The sequence below is a fragment of the Grus americana genome, chromosome 6 (genome assembly GCF_028858705.1).
Source record: "Grus americana isolate bGruAme1 chromosome 6, bGruAme1.mat, whole genome shotgun sequence".
In the NCBI taxonomy this organism is placed as follows: Eukaryota; Metazoa; Chordata; class Aves; order Gruiformes; family Gruidae; genus Grus; species Grus americana.
Window position 1 is genome coordinate 34,739,518 of NC_072857.1, and position 17,685 is coordinate 34,757,202.

The 17,685-nt window shown below is 41.4% G+C and overlaps 3 protein-coding genes across 22 annotated transcripts in view; 2 read left to right on the plus strand and 1 right to left on the minus strand.

Annotated features, from left to right (window-relative positions):
* PMS1 (PMS1 homolog 1, mismatch repair system component) overlaps nt 1–3,056 on the minus strand; it is a 48,135-nt gene extending 45,079 nt beyond the window's left edge. For 5 of the 10 annotated variants that reach the window (XR_008577545.1, XM_054829189.1, XM_054829196.1 and 2 more), the window contains exons 1-2: nt 2,985–3,056; nt 125–278 (exon numbers count right to left, since the gene is read on the minus strand). Coding sequence is in view for 9 of the 10 variants with exons in the window: in XM_054829189.1 (XP_054685164.1) it covers nt 125–256 (132 nt within the window). In the remaining variant the exon portion in view is untranslated. Of the gene's footprint in view, nt 1–124; nt 279–1,343; nt 1,715–1,843; nt 1,920–1,968; nt 2,074–2,566; nt 2,696–2,984 lie in introns of those variants that run through there. The other 5 variants (XM_054829190.1, XM_054829193.1, XM_054829195.1 and 2 more) reach the window with 5 other exon arrangements.
* Nucleotides 2,711–10,569, plus strand: ORMDL1 (ORMDL sphingolipid biosynthesis regulator 1). 7 transcript variants are annotated; one of them, XM_054829205.1, is made up of 4 exons: nt 2,711–3,205; nt 4,736–4,916; nt 7,361–7,512; nt 8,972–10,569. In XM_054829205.1, the coding sequence occupies exons 2-4, from the start codon at nt 4,743–4,745 to the stop codon at nt 9,105–9,107; spliced, it is 462 nt and encodes a 153-aa protein (XP_054685180.1). In that variant the 5' UTR covers nt 2,711–3,205; nt 4,736–4,742; the 3' UTR covers nt 9,108–10,569. The 7 variants fall into 7 exon arrangements, with proteins under 7 accessions (XP_054685180.1, XP_054685186.1, XP_054685184.1 ...); XM_054829211.1 differs by having other exon boundaries at nt 2,760–3,205; nt 4,723–4,916; XM_054829209.1 differs by lacking the exon at nt 2,711–3,205 and adding an exon at nt 3,230–3,677.
* Nucleotides 10,570–10,683: 114 nt separating this feature from the next.
* OSGEPL1 (O-sialoglycoprotein endopeptidase like 1) lies at nt 10,684–16,696 on the plus strand. Of its 5 annotated transcripts, none has more exons than XM_054829199.1 (7): nt 10,684–11,757; nt 12,376–12,763; nt 13,659–13,863; nt 13,941–14,089; nt 14,606–14,736; nt 14,881–14,952; nt 15,854–16,696. In XM_054829199.1, exons 1-7 carry the CDS (start codon nt 11,546–11,548, stop codon nt 15,945–15,947), a joined length of 1,251 nt encoding a protein of 416 aa, XP_054685174.1. In that variant the 5' UTR covers nt 10,684–11,545; the 3' UTR covers nt 15,948–16,696. The 5 variants fall into 5 exon arrangements, with proteins under 5 accessions (XP_054685174.1, XP_054685175.1, XP_054685176.1 ...); XM_054829200.1 differs by having other exon boundaries at nt 13,950–14,089; XM_054829201.1 differs by having other exon boundaries at nt 12,376–12,634.
* The last annotated feature ends 989 nt before the right edge of the window (nt 16,697–17,685 follow it).

Genomic DNA, 17,685 nt, shown 5'->3' on the forward strand with positions numbered 1-17,685 from the left:
TCAATATCCTTCCATTCCCAAAACCCCGAGAACCTAAAAAATACATTTGCAGTGAAACAACTTTTCTTGCATCTTATTTTACATCTAATTCTTTGTAAGAGTAAAAGAAAGAAAGAGGACTTACCAATTTAATATCGATATTTGTGGCACTGGCATCCAAGGAATTTTCTATCAGCTCCTTCACCACGCTGGCAATTGATGTAATCACCTGAGAACTTGAAAGGAGACGAATAGTTTCTGCCGACAGCTGTTTCATAGTGGAATAAGATTCAGCGGAGCTGCACAGAAGGATAACAGAAAAAGAATGTAAAAGGCACATTACAAATAGACATTTCTAAGAAATCGTTTTAGAGCAACTTTTAAACGTAGGCAAAACTGAACATTACAGCTAAAGAGCAAAATTTTCAAGATACAGTAAGACCCAGCTTCCGCTGCAGTCAGTGGGAGTTTGACTTGTGGAAGAAACAGAACACAGGTCTAGATTAGAAAACATTATTTTAAGTAGATTAAACTTATGAAAAACTTTAAGAATTCCAAGATATACTGAGCAAAACAGTATATTCTCTCGCATGTGTATAGTCATGTCCTCTAAATTACTATAACACGTGGCTGTGATCTTGCAATTACAAGAGTAGACACACCACATGTTAACTCAGAGTGCTAGTCAGAAATGTCTTCAGATAGACCCAATGCTGGGTAACTATCCTAATTCCAGCACTGATGCAAAAAAACAAAACAAAACAAAACCAAAACCACCAACAAAACCCCAAACAAACAAACAAACCAACCCCTACTTTTTTGCTGTGTTGTGTGTATGATTCCCAGCACCTAAAAATTGATGGAAGAAATATGACCTGAAGGTAACAGTTTTGGAGTTGGGAAAGAAGTGCGGACGAAGCACAATGGTGCTGAGGCAAAAGTCATATTCAATGGCAATGTGATCTACTGGTGATAATGAAAAACAAAACAAAAAAACTTCTGAATTATAACCTTGCCTTTCTGATGTGACTTACTGTGTCCCCTTAGGCAGGTCAGTTTGTTTCTATGTCTCTATATCTTCCACTTAAAAATGGAGATGCCTCATACAAGTCAATAGAGATTTTTTTTTCTAGTAATTGAAAACAGCTCCTCCTGCATGATAGACACCCTCTACCATGAAGAGATTATAAGTGGATCTACAAATTTTTGCATGCATTTCTGTTTAAGTACCCAAGTAAACACAATTAACCAAGCTCCAGGAAAAATCTTTATTGATCCTTGTAGCCTGACACAAAGAACTCAACCGGTTTTTCACACATGTGAGAAAGGAGGGAGAAAGACCATTGCTAGACAGCTCTCTGCACCTCAAGAATGGTTCAGACTTGGGTTGCTCTCTGTCCTCCCAGGAATGTTTCTTCTCTCCACAGCAGCGCTTTTCGCAGGGTTGTGTTACGTAATGTTATTTACATTGAAAGGCAAACAATCCCAGCAGGCCTAGCTTCCCCATCGATTAAGTCTAAGATACTTGCTGGAGAACACAGACCGCACGCTCAGCACCTGTCCCAAGGATATGAGCACGTGCAGAGGAATGGAGCAAACCCAGATTTCTTCCTGACACAGTGAGGGACTACAGCCAACACCCCAGAGCACCACTATCCTGCAGGGTATATGCAGCTGATACAACAATTATAGGACGCTTCTCTGCCTTGATATCCTTCTAAAGACTGCCACTCTTTAAACATAAAAGACAAAGAAAAAACACAGTTATTTGGGGGGAAAAAAAAATAAATGGTACAGTGCTTTGAAGAAGAAGCAGAATTAAAACTTTTCTAAGAACAGCTACAGAGAGGTTTTCTCTTTATACCTGTTGTTTACATTGCAAAGGGAGTTTCCCTTTCAGATGTGGTAAAAAGATCTGATAAATCAGTTTTCCACCCAACTAACTGGAAAAGAAGAGTAGCACGGGAAGACGTGTTGTTGAATACAGACCAATACTAATCGTGTACACTCTGCATTCAGAGAGGCAGGTTTTCTCACACATTCACACGTTATACAGGACTCCTGCATCAATTGCTGGCTGCATCTCGGGGGCACCTGCTGGGAGGGAGGAAGGGAGGGAGGGATGGATGGATCTCTGGTACTTGCTACCTATGGAAACGCATCCAACCCCCCATTACTTTAAGCTAAAAAATACACATTTCAGCTCAAGCCACATTACCGCTACAACTCCACTGACTGGACATGCTATAATCCGTACTCAGTGGAAAAGAATAGTATTTTCCATGTTGAACACTACCACTGATGCAATCCTTTTACCCCTCTAAACGAAGTCAGAGACCCCAGCCACGAGGGCTCTCTAAATAGCTGCAATACTGCACGCCATCAGGTAAACTGCAAACAAAAACTCCTTAAACTTCATAGCTGCGGCCTCTCAGACTTCCAGAGCAGCACCCAAACCCCACTCCAACAGCCACCTTTCTTTCTTAGCAGTCCACCAGAACACAGACTCAAGAATTCTTCAGTTTATGAGAAAAACCCCCGAGAAAAGCTGCAGCTCAAACCTGCAGACAGTCACCCTTGAATTTACCTAAAACCACACGAACGGCCCACAGCGCCCAGTTCTGCTTTTCGTCAAGAAAAGCACGGGGAGTGCCGCGCCAAAACAACGCGGGCAGCAGCGTCGCCGCCCCGTCGGCGAGGGGAGAGACGGGCAGCCACCAGCCGGCCTCGCTTCGAGGGCCGCTGCGCCGCACCTAGGCCCAGGCCCGGGCCTAGGCCCGGCCCGGCCCCGTCTCGTCCCGCGCAGCCCGGGGCGGCAGCAGTTGCCGCCGCGGTGCCGCCAGCTGCCCAGGAGAAGCAGCGTCCCCGCCCCAGCCAGGGCCTCGGGGGAAGGTAGCGGCAGCGTTTCCCGTGGCGGGCAGCTACCCTGCCCTGCCCCGCACCGCCCCTCTCCCCTCCGCCTTTCCCGAGCGCCCGCCCCCGCAGGGCCCCGGGTGCTGCGCTACCTGCGCGTCCGCTGCGCCGCCGCCGCCGCTCCCGCTGCCGCCGCCGCCGCCACTCCTGTGGGCGGTGCGAGCGGCCCGGCCCCTCCTCTCGCCGGCAGCCCTGCCCACGGGGCGGCCGGCGGGCTCTACCTGCGGCCGGCGGACCGTGCTCCGCTCCTGCTGCTTGGCGACGGCGGCCACAGCGCGGCCGGGGACGCTTGGGCCGGCGGGTCTCTGGAAAGGTGGGGCCGCGCTCGGGAGGCGGAGGGTGGCAAGGCGGGCTGGGCCGTCGCTGCCGGCTGCGCGCCGGTGCTTGCCAGCAGGCCCCGGGGCGCCCGGCGGCTGCTGCCAGGCCCGGCTCTGAGGCGAGCGGCGGGGCCCGGGTGGCGGGAGGGGGTCTGCCGGGGAGCCCGCACGGTGCGGTGGCCGGGAAGGAATCGGCTCTCCGGGGAGGCCTCGGCTCCTGCGGTGGGACCTGCGCCGGGTCCGCGGGCGGAGCGTCTCGCTTCTTTCGTCCGGCTGGGCTCCTGGCGATGAGGGAGAAAACACCGGGGTACAGCGAACTGAGGGAAGGCGCCCATCCGATTAGACAAGAAACGTGAGGAAAAAAAAAGGAAGAGATGGTGGGTTGTGCCAAGAGGTACGTCCAGGTGCTCTCTCGCCTGCGGTGCTGCATCCCAGGGAGGGAGGAAGAGTCTGGCTTCGCACATCCCGGTACTGTGTTCCCTGTGCGTGCACCCTGGGAAATACTTTGCAACGAGCATTGATTAAAGTCAGTATCGCCCCGGTTCAGTTTCGGGTTCATCACATCTATTTTTATTCTACGGCCTGTTGCTAATAGTGCAAAGTACGGGAGTATTAACAGTGCTTTACTGCACTAAGCAAGTATAAGAAGCAAGCTTCCTACCAAAAGCAAACTATTTTTGCTGTTTAAATAATGCTTTTGTAGACTGATTTAGAAGGAAGTTAAAAAGGTCTCTGTCCCAGTCCCATAAGTGAGTATAGGTAGTCTTACAGCTCATGTATGAAGTATGTAATGAGGTTTTTTTAATTATCGTTACAAATTTTAGTACAGCGGGACAAGAGTGTCGCCTCCAGTAAGTTCTGTCAGTCTCCCGAAGAAATCGGCATTATGAAATTGTTCTGCGTATCTCTGCGTATGTCTGTCACTTAGAAAACTTTTTAACCTGTTGGCTCATTTCAGCCAGATTTGAAAGACAGAGATGTCTGGGAGTGGAGGAAAATCTGAACTCTGTGCTCTGCTGCAAGAAAAGCAGACATAAATTAGTCCTTATTCATCCTTTCTAGCAGTAGGTGGCTGGGCTATTGGTATATGCAGAATTCTTCATTAGCTGTTACATGAATGAGAAGCAGGAGGAAAATTGTCTGATATGGGAAGTGGAAAAGAAATGTCGATATTGTTGTGGATGGAGAAAGGAATTTAGAGGACAAAAGTTACAAAGCTTGGTTTCTTACAGGTTTGCAACTTCAGCTTCTAACAGCACAGATTACAGTTTGGTTTTTTTTAATGCCCCTTCTATAGCAGGCTTGTGGGGTTTATTTGTTTGGATTTTTTTTTAAAAACAGTTCCCAACAGCCCCTTTGTACTGCCTTCTCTGTAAACCATACTTTGAAGATACATCTTCGCTTATGCACTGTGTTCCCTCCAGACCTGCTTATTTAAAACAGCCTTTTCTCAAATTCAAAAATTGCATATGTTAAGTACTCCTCTATAACAGTAGTCTCAATCTTCAAACAGTTCTGTTTTATAGGGTAAAAATGAATGTAGGAGTTGCCCACAGCGAGGTAAATCCAAACACACGGGTGATGAACAGTCGTGGAATGTGGCTGACATACGCGCTTGGAGTCGGCATGCTGCACATTGTCTTGCTCAGCATTCCGTTCTTTAGTGTCCCTGTTGCCTGGACTTTAACAAATGTGATTCACAACCTGGTAAGTACCCTCTCTTGTAACAAAATTTGAAAAGTTGTTCATACGTATTCATTTTTAGCAGCAGGAGAAGAGAAGAATAGCCAGGCTATATGGATAATGAAATCCAGCGAGCCAAAACACCACCTCCACTTGGCTTATCCACTATTAAATGAGTTGGCTGTATTTGGGAGGAGGAGTGATACATGATCGTTTTGGGTTTAAACACAAAAGATGTGAAATATTCCTTACGTATTTTATGTATTCTTTTAAAAGGCATTTAATTAAGCCAGAATCTTGCAAACATAAAATCACCGTGCCAACCGACTTTTACTGTGTTTGGTATATTATTAGAGACCTGTACTGAATCCATAAAATATATTGCATTTTTAATGCTTGGATAGTATCTACTAACGTTTCTACATAAATCTGTTAGTATCCCAAAATGTTTAATTTCAGCACTTGAGCTGCTTCCTGGAACAGAAACATTTGTGTTCTTTTCCTTCTTGCTTTGATTTCTGGTCAAGCTAGATAAATTTTAGCTCAGAATGACTTCAGCATTCAACTTTGCCACCATACATGACATAAGAAAAATCTTCCTTGAAAGCAGTGGGAAAAACTGGACTACCTTGACCCAAGCCCTGAAACCATTTGTTATTCAGTGGATTGTGATTTGCATGATAACTTTTGTATGCAAAAGGATTTGAAAGCTGAAGACCCTAAGAATCTTTCTGCCTCCTCTCCCCAGGGTGCTGTAATTTTGTTGTAATCATTTAAAGTAATGCAAGTATGTATATTGGTCCTGCCACGCTGAGAGAAAAGAGGGCCATAATCCAGCAATTTATATCATACTTGAAGTTTTCTAACTCAGCTTTCTAAGATTAACAGCAAAGAAGTCTTGACGAAAAGATAGTTTCTTCCTTATTTAGGAAAATGATAGTTTATTTTAAAGACAGAGGTTGGATAATATCCTCTAGAATCTTGTAAATTTTTTTTTAATTATTCAAGCTTTTTATTGCTGTAGCTAGGTTTAAAACTAATGGTGGGATTGTAAGCATCATTAGAGCACTTTCTACATTATCTCTGACAGCATCAGAGGTGCCTGACTTCAGAAGATGTTGGCAGAGACAAATATTACTAAATATTTCCTAAATGCCTTACTGAATTCATTGCAAGTAGCTATAATGACAGCAGGGATGAGAGCATGCACTGTCAAGTAGTTTTCTAGTGGAACACTAGAAGATGAGTATAAACTGCACTTCTGGATATTTCAGCATTTAAATGGCACTTTTTTTTTTTTTGGAAACAAGTCCTTGAATTGTTGACAAACAAATCTTGGACTTCCACTAATGGAAAACTCTTAGCTGACCTTTGGTGGTTCTTTCTGCGAGTACCAGTGGGAAATAAAATGTGCAGTAAACATTTGGATCTGTCCTAAAAGTGTCTTTTTGGTTAAGTTATTAAAACTGAGATGCTGCAAACATCATGAATTGAAGAATTAATTAAGCAAATTAATTCTCTTAGGTTAACAGGCCTCTCGTCAGGGGGCTGTTCCAAAAAAAAAAAGTGGAAGAAGACATGAAGTGACTTGTTCAACTTTCACTTCCTTCATAAGAATTCAGAAGAAGTGTGATTTTTTTTTTTTTATATAAACCTTCCTATTACAATTTCTGTATGTGCATAAGAAATGAACACACCTGAAACAAAGAAAATGGAAGTTTCTGATATTTTCTGATTGACTCTTGCTTGGAGTTGGTGTGCTCTCTGTGATAGAAAACAAATGTCCGTTAAAACTGGAAGAGGGTGGGCTCCCCTGTCTGATTGATCTTTTGGCCCAAACTGATCTTTCAGAGCAGAGCAGACCAGACATGGTGTGCATGCTCCCATCAAATAGAAAAAACAGCAAAGAACAGTCCAGCATGGTTAAGGAGAAGTAGCAAAGAGATGGGCAGACGGTATTCAGCAGATTGCTGGTAGTCAGCTTATAAGTATTTGAAGCTACGGGGGGCTAAGAAAGCTTTCAAAAGTTCTTGTCATATTGCCAGTATTCATAGCTAGATTTTTTTGCTTTGTGCAGACTCCACCTGATAACTCATGTAACACTGTCTTAGGAAATTGGTAATATAAATTGGCATCCCTAAACTTGTTACAGTGCTTGTCAAAATTGTGTTGATTTTGTGGAATTTTTGCCATGTAATGTGGAATACAAGGCAGTAAATCAGATGTCATGAGACTTTGGCTTTAAATCTTGCTGTGCCACTGACGGCACAACCTCGGGCAAATCACTTCTTGTCTCTTCCTTCCACTTCTATAATTTGTCATTACAGGCTAGCAGCTCTTCTGGGTGAGAATTCATTTAGTCTTTTTTTTTTTTTAATTGTTATTTTTACAATGCATTGAACAATGTAACAATTATAAAACCAAATACAGCTAAAAGTGCCACTGTATTCACTTTTTGTTTTCCCCAGGGAATGTATGTGTTTTTGCATGCAGTAAAGGGAACTCCTTTTGAAACTCCTGATCAGGGGAAAGCTAGGCTACTAACACACTGGGAACAACTGGATTATGGAGTACAATTTACATCTTCAAGAAAATTCTTCACAATCTCTCCTATAATTCTGTGAGTTCAAAACCGTATTATGGATTAATTGAATCATAAACCCATGATTTCAAAAGCTGCAACCAAATGAGTTGCAATCTACATTCTAAAAGCATTTTCTCTCTTTTGTTTCTTGTTTGTTTGTTTCTACATCACAGAGGTAGGGAGTAGTTATTTACAGGCCATATAATCAACAATCTTTCTTCCTGCAGCTTTCAACACTCAAATTCACATACTAAAGTTGAAGTTTGTAAACAGTTATTAATGGGGCAGGTTTTAAAGGTTAGAAATGTTATGAGGAAAACTCACTGTTAACTCTTGAACTTCTTTAAGAGATTGTGAAGTCATAAATATCGAAAATCTAAACTAACTGCCTTTAGCGAATGCACACGACAGCATTTATTAACCATTTTGCAGCTCGTGAGTTACGAGGAGTGTGGCAGTCCTCACTGAATGGGGTCTAGGATTTTGCATGTTGGTTTTGCCTTGTGCAGATTGTCTTCTGTTTACACTACTTCTGTAAATAGATGAGAAATTCTACACCGCCTGTCTGTTGACAAATGTATGGTTGTGTAACTGAAGGAAATCTGATACATATTTAATATCCAACTCTAAAAAGTCTTTGTTTCCCTTAGAGAGGTTGTCCACTTGCATGGTTGGGGTGGGGGGGAGGAGGGAAGATCCTGCATCATGTTTAGAAAGTTGGTTCGCAAAGGATAGAAACTGAAAAAATATATATAATTCCTCAAAAAAATTCCTCTTTTTCTTCAAAGATAGCTTCCCACTTTCCAAATAATGCATAAGTAGCTGAATAAACATCTCCGTTTTGCTGGAATAAAACCAAAACCCCAACAATCTGATAGCCTTATTTCTGTGACTATTTTTTGCAAGGAACGAGATGAAATTATTGGCACAAAGCGTAAAGAAGTTGGTAGTGAATTGGATTTTCTGAGGCACATTTCCTTATTCTTCCAGTTGAACAGGTTGTGGACTAGCTTAAAAGACAAAATGTGCTGGAACATCTGCCAGATGGGAAGAATTTTAAAATCACACCAATCACAGATGTGTTAAGCATAAATGATTTTTGCATGAAAAATGTCAAACGCTTTGTCAATGAGCTTTGCTAGGGTGGCAGAACTGCGAGTATTTTGGTAACAGATCTTACATCATTTAAAACCTGTATCTCAAATGAGGCTTTAGCTGCAGAAGTCAGACTCCAACTTGAGGGGCAGGGAGAAACGTTGGAGGAAAATACTGGGAGTTGCTTTTTAGCACCTTGAGAAGCATGGGAAGAAGAGACTTAGTCCATAATTTTGCTGTAGGTATCTAGAACCTCAGGTGAGATATGTAATACAGGAATAGATCGGTTGTTAATCAGTAAAATATGACTGGTTACTAAAGCACTTTTTTCAACTGTGCTTTGTCCGTTTATTTTTAGACAAGGGTGTTACAGCTAAGCTTGCTCCTTTTTCTCCCACAGATACTTCCTGGCGAGTTTCTACACAAAGTATGATCCAACTCACTTTATCCTCAACACAACCTCTCTCCTGACCGTGCTTATCCCCAAGCTGCCGCAGTTGCATGGTGTTCGAATCTTTGGCATCAATAAATACTAAGCAGAAGGTTTGACAGTGACCGCCCCTGACGCGGGTACTGCTGCTCCCCAGGTGAAGGAAACGAGAAATGAGCTGTGCCGTGTATCTAATCCTATTCAACAAGAGATGCTTTTACATTTGAGATACAATTCCTGCCTCCTGCAGCATTGTCAGGGATGAAAGTTTGTAAGAAGATACCTTCAAATACTTAAATGTGAATTGGAAATGTCTAGAAGAAAGATTTCCAAGAAGAACTGGGCAGGCCCAGCTCCAAAGCATAATCACCACTAAGACTGTATGTATGTCTGGCTGATGCAAGTGACTTGTAAGGAAGGTGCGAGGAACAGTTGAAATGGAGAGTAATGTTTCACAAATACCCAGTCAACCATAATGCAAATGGTAACTTTACATACTAATCCAGGATCCTCAATGCCAAGGACTGGTGAGGCCGCATTCGTAGATTAAGTGAAAGTAGCTAGTTTCTGCTGTATGGAGTGTAGGTGGTTGTGCTTGTTGTTGCATTGTAAAAGTTTGTCTCACAGTGCATACTGTGACAGCTAGCATAAACTGATGGTGTGATTCATGCCTTATCTGTTCTTGTGATTTTTTTGTCACAAAGACTGAGGTAAGTCCTTAACTGTCAGCTCAGGAGATTTCTACATCAACTTGATAGCTCAGTTTATGTACGCTTTTACAAGTGGCTACTGTTGTGTTTGTTTCCTTTTGCTTACCAGGATACTGACTTTTCTATGTGTAAATGGGATATCCTGAAAAAGTGAAATTTCTTTTAAGGTGTGGATTTTTGATTATTTTCCCTGATTCTTGACTGATGGGTTATTTTTCAGTTGAGAGGCCTGTAATGGTGGGGGAAAGGGTCGCTGCTATTGTAGAAGCAGCTCCGTTACAGAGCAACAATGTCAGAACACAGAAACTCTGTGTAGGTTTTAAGTTAGAATAGAAGCTGAACTAGAAGTGAATAGGCAAATCGCATGGACTAACTGTATGCTTTTGCAGAAAAAGGTATAGATAATTTGCATGTCTTGGAAATGCGGAGGAATGCTGTGTTGTAGGGGTACTGTGTAGTATGGAGTAATCTTGTATATAATCAACTCTGGAACAGAAGTGAAGGAGGTACATCTAGAAATCTGAGCACTTATTTCTCTGTCTTGGAAAAAGGATGAATTTTGAAGCCTACCATATGTGTGCCAGCCAAAAGCAGCTCAGATTTAAGAGAAGCATGTATTTAAGACTAGATTTACATTTTGGTGGCAGTGACAGCCAGTGAGCTGGGGGGGGGTGAGAAGGGCAAAAAAAAGCCCACTTCTTGTCTTGCAAAGTGCATAAACATGCTGGTTAAAAAAAAAAAGTAATGAGTTATGGTTTGGGTTTTTTTAGCAATTGGATGTAATTAATTCTTTGTGTTATTTGTACAGAAAGTGGTAACTGGCTAATTTTTCAATAATGACCATCCCGAGGCTACGCTGGCCCTGTGAAAATGAGTGTGTTGTGTACAAGCGACAAGGATTGTCAGGCACGGACCGAATGGCTGGACACGGGGCGGGGACGTGCCGGCACCCCGGGAGAGGGCCCAGGGCCGCCTCCGGGCCGTCCTGCCAGCGCTTTACTCGCGGAATTAATATCTCTCGCCTTGGGCCCGCTGCTTTCTTTTCTCGGCCTTCCGGGGTGGCAGGAGCGCAGCCTCTGTTCCGCCGGCCCCGCCCCACGACTGCGCCGGCCCCGGGGAGCCGCGCCCCGTGCCCCGCCGGTGGGCGGGGAGCGCCGCTGCCTGACCCGGCCCGACACGGCTGGGCGCTGGGCCCGGCACGGCGGTAGGAAGGCGCTCCGGGGCAGGCGAGCGGGGTTGTCCGGGCCCTGGCCGGCGGAAACGTGCCGCCGGGAAGAGGGGAGGGCGAGGGGCGTGAGGTGGCGATATATCGCGATACAAGGGTATACGAGTGCGCGGTGAGAAGCGTGGCCGCGCCCGGCGGGGCAGCCGAGAATCGGCCCCGGAGGCACCCTCGGCCTTTGGCCGCTCGCCGGTTCCGTCGGGCTGTTGTGGCTGGAAGCGAGCCTTCGGCGATGAAGAGCGCGGGGCGTGCTGAGAGCCAACGCTGCTGGCGGCCGGGAATCGGGCAGCGCACCGGGGCGGCAGCGGGCTCGGCCTCGGCCTGGTTCTGCTGCGGGGTGCGGGTGGTCTTGGTGCTTTGTGGCCCTCCCGCCGTACACTGCAGGTGTAGGGGGAGAACGCTCTTGAAGCATGACTGAGGTAAAACAAAGACATTAGCTCCCAACTCTTTATTTTTTTTTTCATTAGGGTCTTCAATGTCATGTGTGGTCATTTGTAACTTTAAAAGTAATACCACCTCTTCAGAAAATCTAACCACGCACTCAAAAACCCTCCAGTAATAATAACCTGTACAGTTCTTCTTTAGACAGAAGTACCAGATAGACTTTAAACAATGAACAGCATTGCCAAAAGCCTTTTGAAATCAGTTAAACACGGCCGAGCTGCATGGCTGAGAAGCAGCTCTGCTCACTCCGGAAAACAGCATCTTCGGAAACTAGTCCTGGGAATAGAGACAAGCTGCGATGACACCGGCGCTGCGGTGGTGGATGATGCTGGCAATGTTCTGGGAGAAGCGCTGCACTGTCAGAAGGAAGTCCATTTACAGTAAGAATATACTGCTCTTGGGGGCTTTTGCCTTAATAATGATTTTATTGTTGTTCTTACTTGTAATGTCATCTTTATAAAAGTCTTCTCCAGAACACAGTACATGGGTAGGTGTAAAGACCTATCTCTTGGGCCACACCATGTCATGCTTGAGATACTACTAAGGTTGAGGAAAGAAATGCTGTGCATTTAACAAGTTTCCTCCAGTAATTTATTTCAAAAAGAGACAGATTACTTATTTAGCTTGAATTAAAGATGAAATCGTTATTACTGTTAAAACCACCAAATGCCTCTATTTTTTAAAGGGAGAATTAATCAAATATAGGCATTGGCGGCTGAGTACATGAACTGACAAGTGAGTGGTGGTGAATATTAAGTTACAGACATTGTTTTGGAACAGCATTGAGATGTATTTAAGAGGTATGTGTACCAAAAAAGGGCAAGTTACATTCTTTTCTGACCTCGCAGTCATAATAACAAGGCATTTGGGGATGTACTAAGGAAACAGGCAGGATATGGCACGGTTATTGTTTGAACCTTGAGGTGTTTGAAATCTATTTTTATGTCATCCTATCTGTTATGAAATACAAATGTATTGTAATTCTTTGTTTTCACTAGAGCAGGTGGAATAATTCCTGTGGTGGCACAGCAACTTCACAGAGAAAACATCGAGCAAGTAGTAAAAGAGGCGCTTAGTCTCAGTGGAGTTTCTGTACGTGAACTTTCAGCTATTGCAACTACAGTAAAACCAGGCCTTGGGCTGAGCCTGGAAGTGGGACTGCAGTACAGCCTGAACCTGGTGGGCAGGTACCAGAAGCCATTCATACCCATTCATCACATGGAGGCTCACGCGCTGACCGTCAGACTCACGCATCAGGTGGAATTTCCCTTCTTAGTTCTTCTACTCTCTGGAGGCCACTGTATCTTGGCAGTAGCACAAGGAGTTGCAGATTTCCTTCTGCTTGGGCAGTCAATAGACATAGCACCAGGTGACATGCTGGATAAGGTAATATTTCCTAACATAAGTGAATCTAGGTGTTTTTTTCTTTCTATTGCAGTTCTGCTACATAATGGTAGTATTATCATCAGCCTGAGGACAGTAACACAATATGAGCTTTACTTAACGTTTTCTTTTGACTGTTTTGAATTACTATAGATTAAGACACAAGGCTGTTAAAAATCTATGGATAGCATCAGTTGTAACATATGTAAATTAATTATATTTTTAGCAAATAGATAACATAACCAAAACTGGTGTTGGAAGTTAAATTGACACCCATTATACAAACGAGTTGCATGAATTTGAGAAGATTGATAGTGATATTTTAAAGGATACTTTCCTGTTTGAAACAATACATATTAAAACATTTCTCACCAGTTTTTTTGCACAGTTTGAAAAGCCTGGTTTGGGTTTCAGAATCTAAGATTTCTGGGTCACTGAGTACAATCTGTAATAGTGGTCACCTACAGTTTTGTTCTCAAACACAAGCAGAGTTTTTAACGGTATTTGTGTGTATTAATTAAAAAAGTGGGGGAGTGGAGTCAGAAAGGGGATTGTTGAAAGTTGAACCCAACTTTGTTCCAGTTTATCTGATAATACAGTATGGCAGTCCACATGTGTTTCCTATAGCATAAAAATTGGGTAATTAATGTTTTCTGCAAAATTCCTTGATCCTCATGTTTGCCCAAATTGTTCTAGAATTGCATTTTTAATTACTCCAGGGGAAAAAAAAAATCCAGCTGGCTTACGTCTTATCCTTATTATGCCCTGTTCGTAATTTCACATTGGATGGGATTTTGTGGTGTCTCATTTTACTCCGTGGACTACAATACAACAACGCAGTTACAGGAGGAATTAATTTAGTGCTCTATCCCAAGTCTGTTGTTTGTTATCTCCTTAGGTAGCAAGAAGACTGTCTTTAAGAAAGCACCCAGAGTGCCACAGCATGGCTGGGGGGAAGGCGATAGAGCACTTGGCTCAAACTGGAAACCGGCAACGGCACACGTTCCGACTTCCCATGCAACAATATCGTAACTGTGATTTTTCTTTTTCTGGACTTCAGAACCTTGTCAATAAAGCCATTATACAAAAAGAAAAAGAAGAAGGTATTTTTAAACAAAGTCAGATATAAGCTATGTTTTTGATGACCTATACTCAGGAATTTGATCATACATTTTTATAGGTATTCAAGAAGGGGAGATCCTATCCTGTGTTAAGGATATTGCTGCTGCTGTACAGCACGCAGTGGCTGTTCATATTATCCAGCGGACATATCGGGCCATGCTGTTCTGCATAAAAAATAGCATATTATCGTCAAAAAATGCAACTTTGGTGGGTATACATTCTTTTTTTCCTTTTTATATTTGACTGCATAATATCATTTGAAGATGCAGATGCCTTGTACTTTCTCCCTTGACAGGTGAGGAAGATGTCAGTATGTATTACACTATTAAAATACCAGGATTAAAGTAACAGTCATATAAATATTTACAATGAAGTCTTTTACGGTTTGGTTTTAAGCTAGAAAGAGATTTTCTTGCCATCTAATCTGACCTTCCATAACAATTTAGGCCACAGAATTTGACCTAGTGCTCACCAATACTTGACAGCTGTTCTAGTTATGACATGCTTTTATTCAGGAATCTCTTTTAGCATAATAAGCTCACTCCTTATACTCTTTTCTGATAGGTCTTCATCTTCAAAGATATGTTTTAATATTTAAATACATTATTTATTGCTGTCTTCAGAACTTCATCTGATAACTTCCTTTTAAATAGGATGTTAGTTGAGCGTGACCATTGGTACTGTTGAGTTAATGCCTTTTTTTCTTTTTGAAACCGCTGTCAGGTTGTATCGGGAGGAGTTGCAAGTAATCAGTACATTCGAAAAGGTCTACAGACTTTGGCAGATGCAAATGATTTTGCTTTTCTGTGTCCTCCTCCGAGACTCTGCACTGATAATGGTGTTATGATTGCATGGTAAGAGTTGTTTCTCTTTGCATGTGTTTCTATAATGTAAAAGTTGACTTCAGAGTCAAGAACTTCTGTTTATGGTGACTGAACCACACACACATCTTCAGGTAGTTATGACATACATTTTTACATAATTGTTTTCTTGCTTAGGAATGGCATTGAAAGGTTACGTGCAGGACTTGGTGTTTTACATAGTACTGATGGCATCCGCTATGAACCAAAGTGAGTGACTCAATTTGTTCACAGTCTATTTCTTCACTTACTCGCTATGGTCAATGAAAGGGGAAGGAGGTGTAGACTAAAAAGAAGAGCAGAAGCTGATGAGGAGTGTCTTTGCAGTGTATATAAGCTTTAAAAGTTACCAGCACTTCCTTTTCAATGTAGGTGTGAAATACAAATGATAGTGTCTGGCATTTATGTTTATTTTGGCTCAGAAACTTACATAATAGTATGTCCTAACAGTTCTATGTATTTCCTTAATACCATTGTGGTATGGGAAAACGGGAGCAAGTTAAGCTGTGATAGACTCCCCCTAACTTCTCGGTCATTGGAGACATAAATCAAAATGCTCCAAGTTAAACTGTGTATTCATAATGAGCAACCAATTTAAAAAAAAATTTAACATATACCTATGTAACATATAATACTGTGTTTTTAACTGATAATACTGATTTTTTCAGTGACTTGTTAGGTAAGACTGGCTCTATAGGAATAAAGGAATATAAATAATAAAATACTAAGTTTTATTTGCTGTAGATTATACATTCTTTAAGATCATCACAGAAGGAGATACCTGTGAATCTCTAGTGTGTCTTGCATTCATCAGTGAGATGTAAAATGAATTATCAACTAAAATCAGAACCTAAATAAAACAATATCCCCAAAAGATGGCTTTGAAATCACAGCTGTGTTTTCCCAAGCTTGGAATGGCTACAAATGCAAACATTTCATCAATGTGTGGCTTCAATGGACCATTTTAATGGTCACACAGTCTTGCAGTGCAGGGAATCTGCAAAAAGACCGAGACTCCCATGCTCACTGTAAAAAAGGTCTGTGATTTTGCTCATCTGTGCAATACGGCAATAATGTTAAATAACAGATACATAATTTTATTATTTTCTAGAGCTCCCCTTGGAATTGATATTTCAAAAAGAGTTGAAGAAGATTCCATTAAGGTGCCAAAACTAAAAAAGAAGATACGATGGTTGGCATCTTAAAAAGTAACTTAGTAAAATAAATACAACTATAAATTTTTCAATAAAAACTGTTTCAATGCTGTTACAAATTACTGACGGTACTTGGTTTACAAGTGTTGAAAATCACCTGTCAGAGAAATAAATGCTGTGTGGTTATGACTCTAGTTACTGTTCCACAACTGTCTAAGATGTCTAGGTATGAAAACAATTTTAAAAAATTAAAAGTGCACTTTCTAATAAACTTGCACAAATGAAAATATCTCAATTGTTTATAACTTATATAAACCTTATTACATGTATATACTATCTTTTATTTAACAGCATAATATATATAATTCATGTAAGGTGTATAATCTACACGTTAAAAAAAAATTTCATACCTTCCATGATTGAAAAGTTACAGAAAGTGAAGATGAGAGAGCACAGATTTTCAAGAAGATCTCAGTGTTAACTGTGCCAGTCCAACTGAATTTCAGCAGTACCTAACTTTCTGCTGCTGGTGTGAGAAGCCTATTCTTACACAAAATTAAAATTTTGGGGTATAGGGCTAGTGCCTTTTAATTTTCTCCTTTTTTTTTTTTTTTTTTTACAAACATCTCAGTAAAGCTAATCACAGTGTGAGCGAGCTGTTCAAATGCAAGTTCTAAGTTTTGACGTGAATAATGGGTTATTTGACCTTGCCTTTTGATAATCAGTATAATACCCATTTACATTATTTTTCATTGCAATGGTATTTACTGGAATAAATACTTCAAGTATTTTGGATGACTTAAGAGTTTTCTAATTCATAATGCATGTGTTTAAAATTGCCTCCATTTAAATACAACCAAGTGATTGGGATTTGCCTACTTTTTTTTTTAAAAAAATAATTATTTTTTTAAACTCGAGGGCAAGATGTAACAAATTAATACAGAATGTGCATTTTTTTGCCAATACTTAATTTTTGGAAGAAGTTTAAGATTGCTCATGGAAAGAAAGCAGTGGAAGAGTACATAGTATTTACATTTTGTTACATAGCATTTTTAGAGTCTCATTTTCATGGGATTTCAACCATAGTTATCTTTTGGTAAAGTGATTTATCTGTATCAATAAATAGTTTATCTCCTTGGCCAAGTAATATATCATTTAATAAATGTAACTATCACATTTCATAGGCCCTATCCAGCATTGTGTTTATATGTCTGGCTCACTGATTTCAACATAGATGAAAGACTGGAATTTGTGAAACTAACAGCAAGCAAAACCTTTTTTTCTTCCTGTAAACTGGAGGTGAAGTGGTTCCAGTAAGTCCCCCGCCTCCCCAAACTACTGTTGTTTGGACCAGAGAGCTTGATTCTACTACCACAGAAACTTTCTTGCCTGATATTACAAATACAGTTAGCAGATCACTATTATGCTTATCTTATCTCAATTACGTGTTTGAGAGTATACATGGCAAAAATGATTATTTTTTTTAAATCAAAAAAATACTTAAAGCTCTTCCTAAACAAGTACATGAGAACAATGCCCCAAGTAATTATATTGAAGACTTTTTGAAATATGTAAGTAGAGATGCCTTGTAACAAGGAATTAGAAATGCTATTATGACAATTTCCTGGTCTGTCTTAGTAAATCAGATTACATGGTTGAAAATTGGTGCTCAATGATTAGTTAGTGATGGCCTTTTGATAAACTGTGATTATAGAGTGCACAAGGACTTGAAAGGTTTGTTTCAGTGTCTCATTCTGTACATATTTTTCTTTTTGTGGCTGAAAATGGA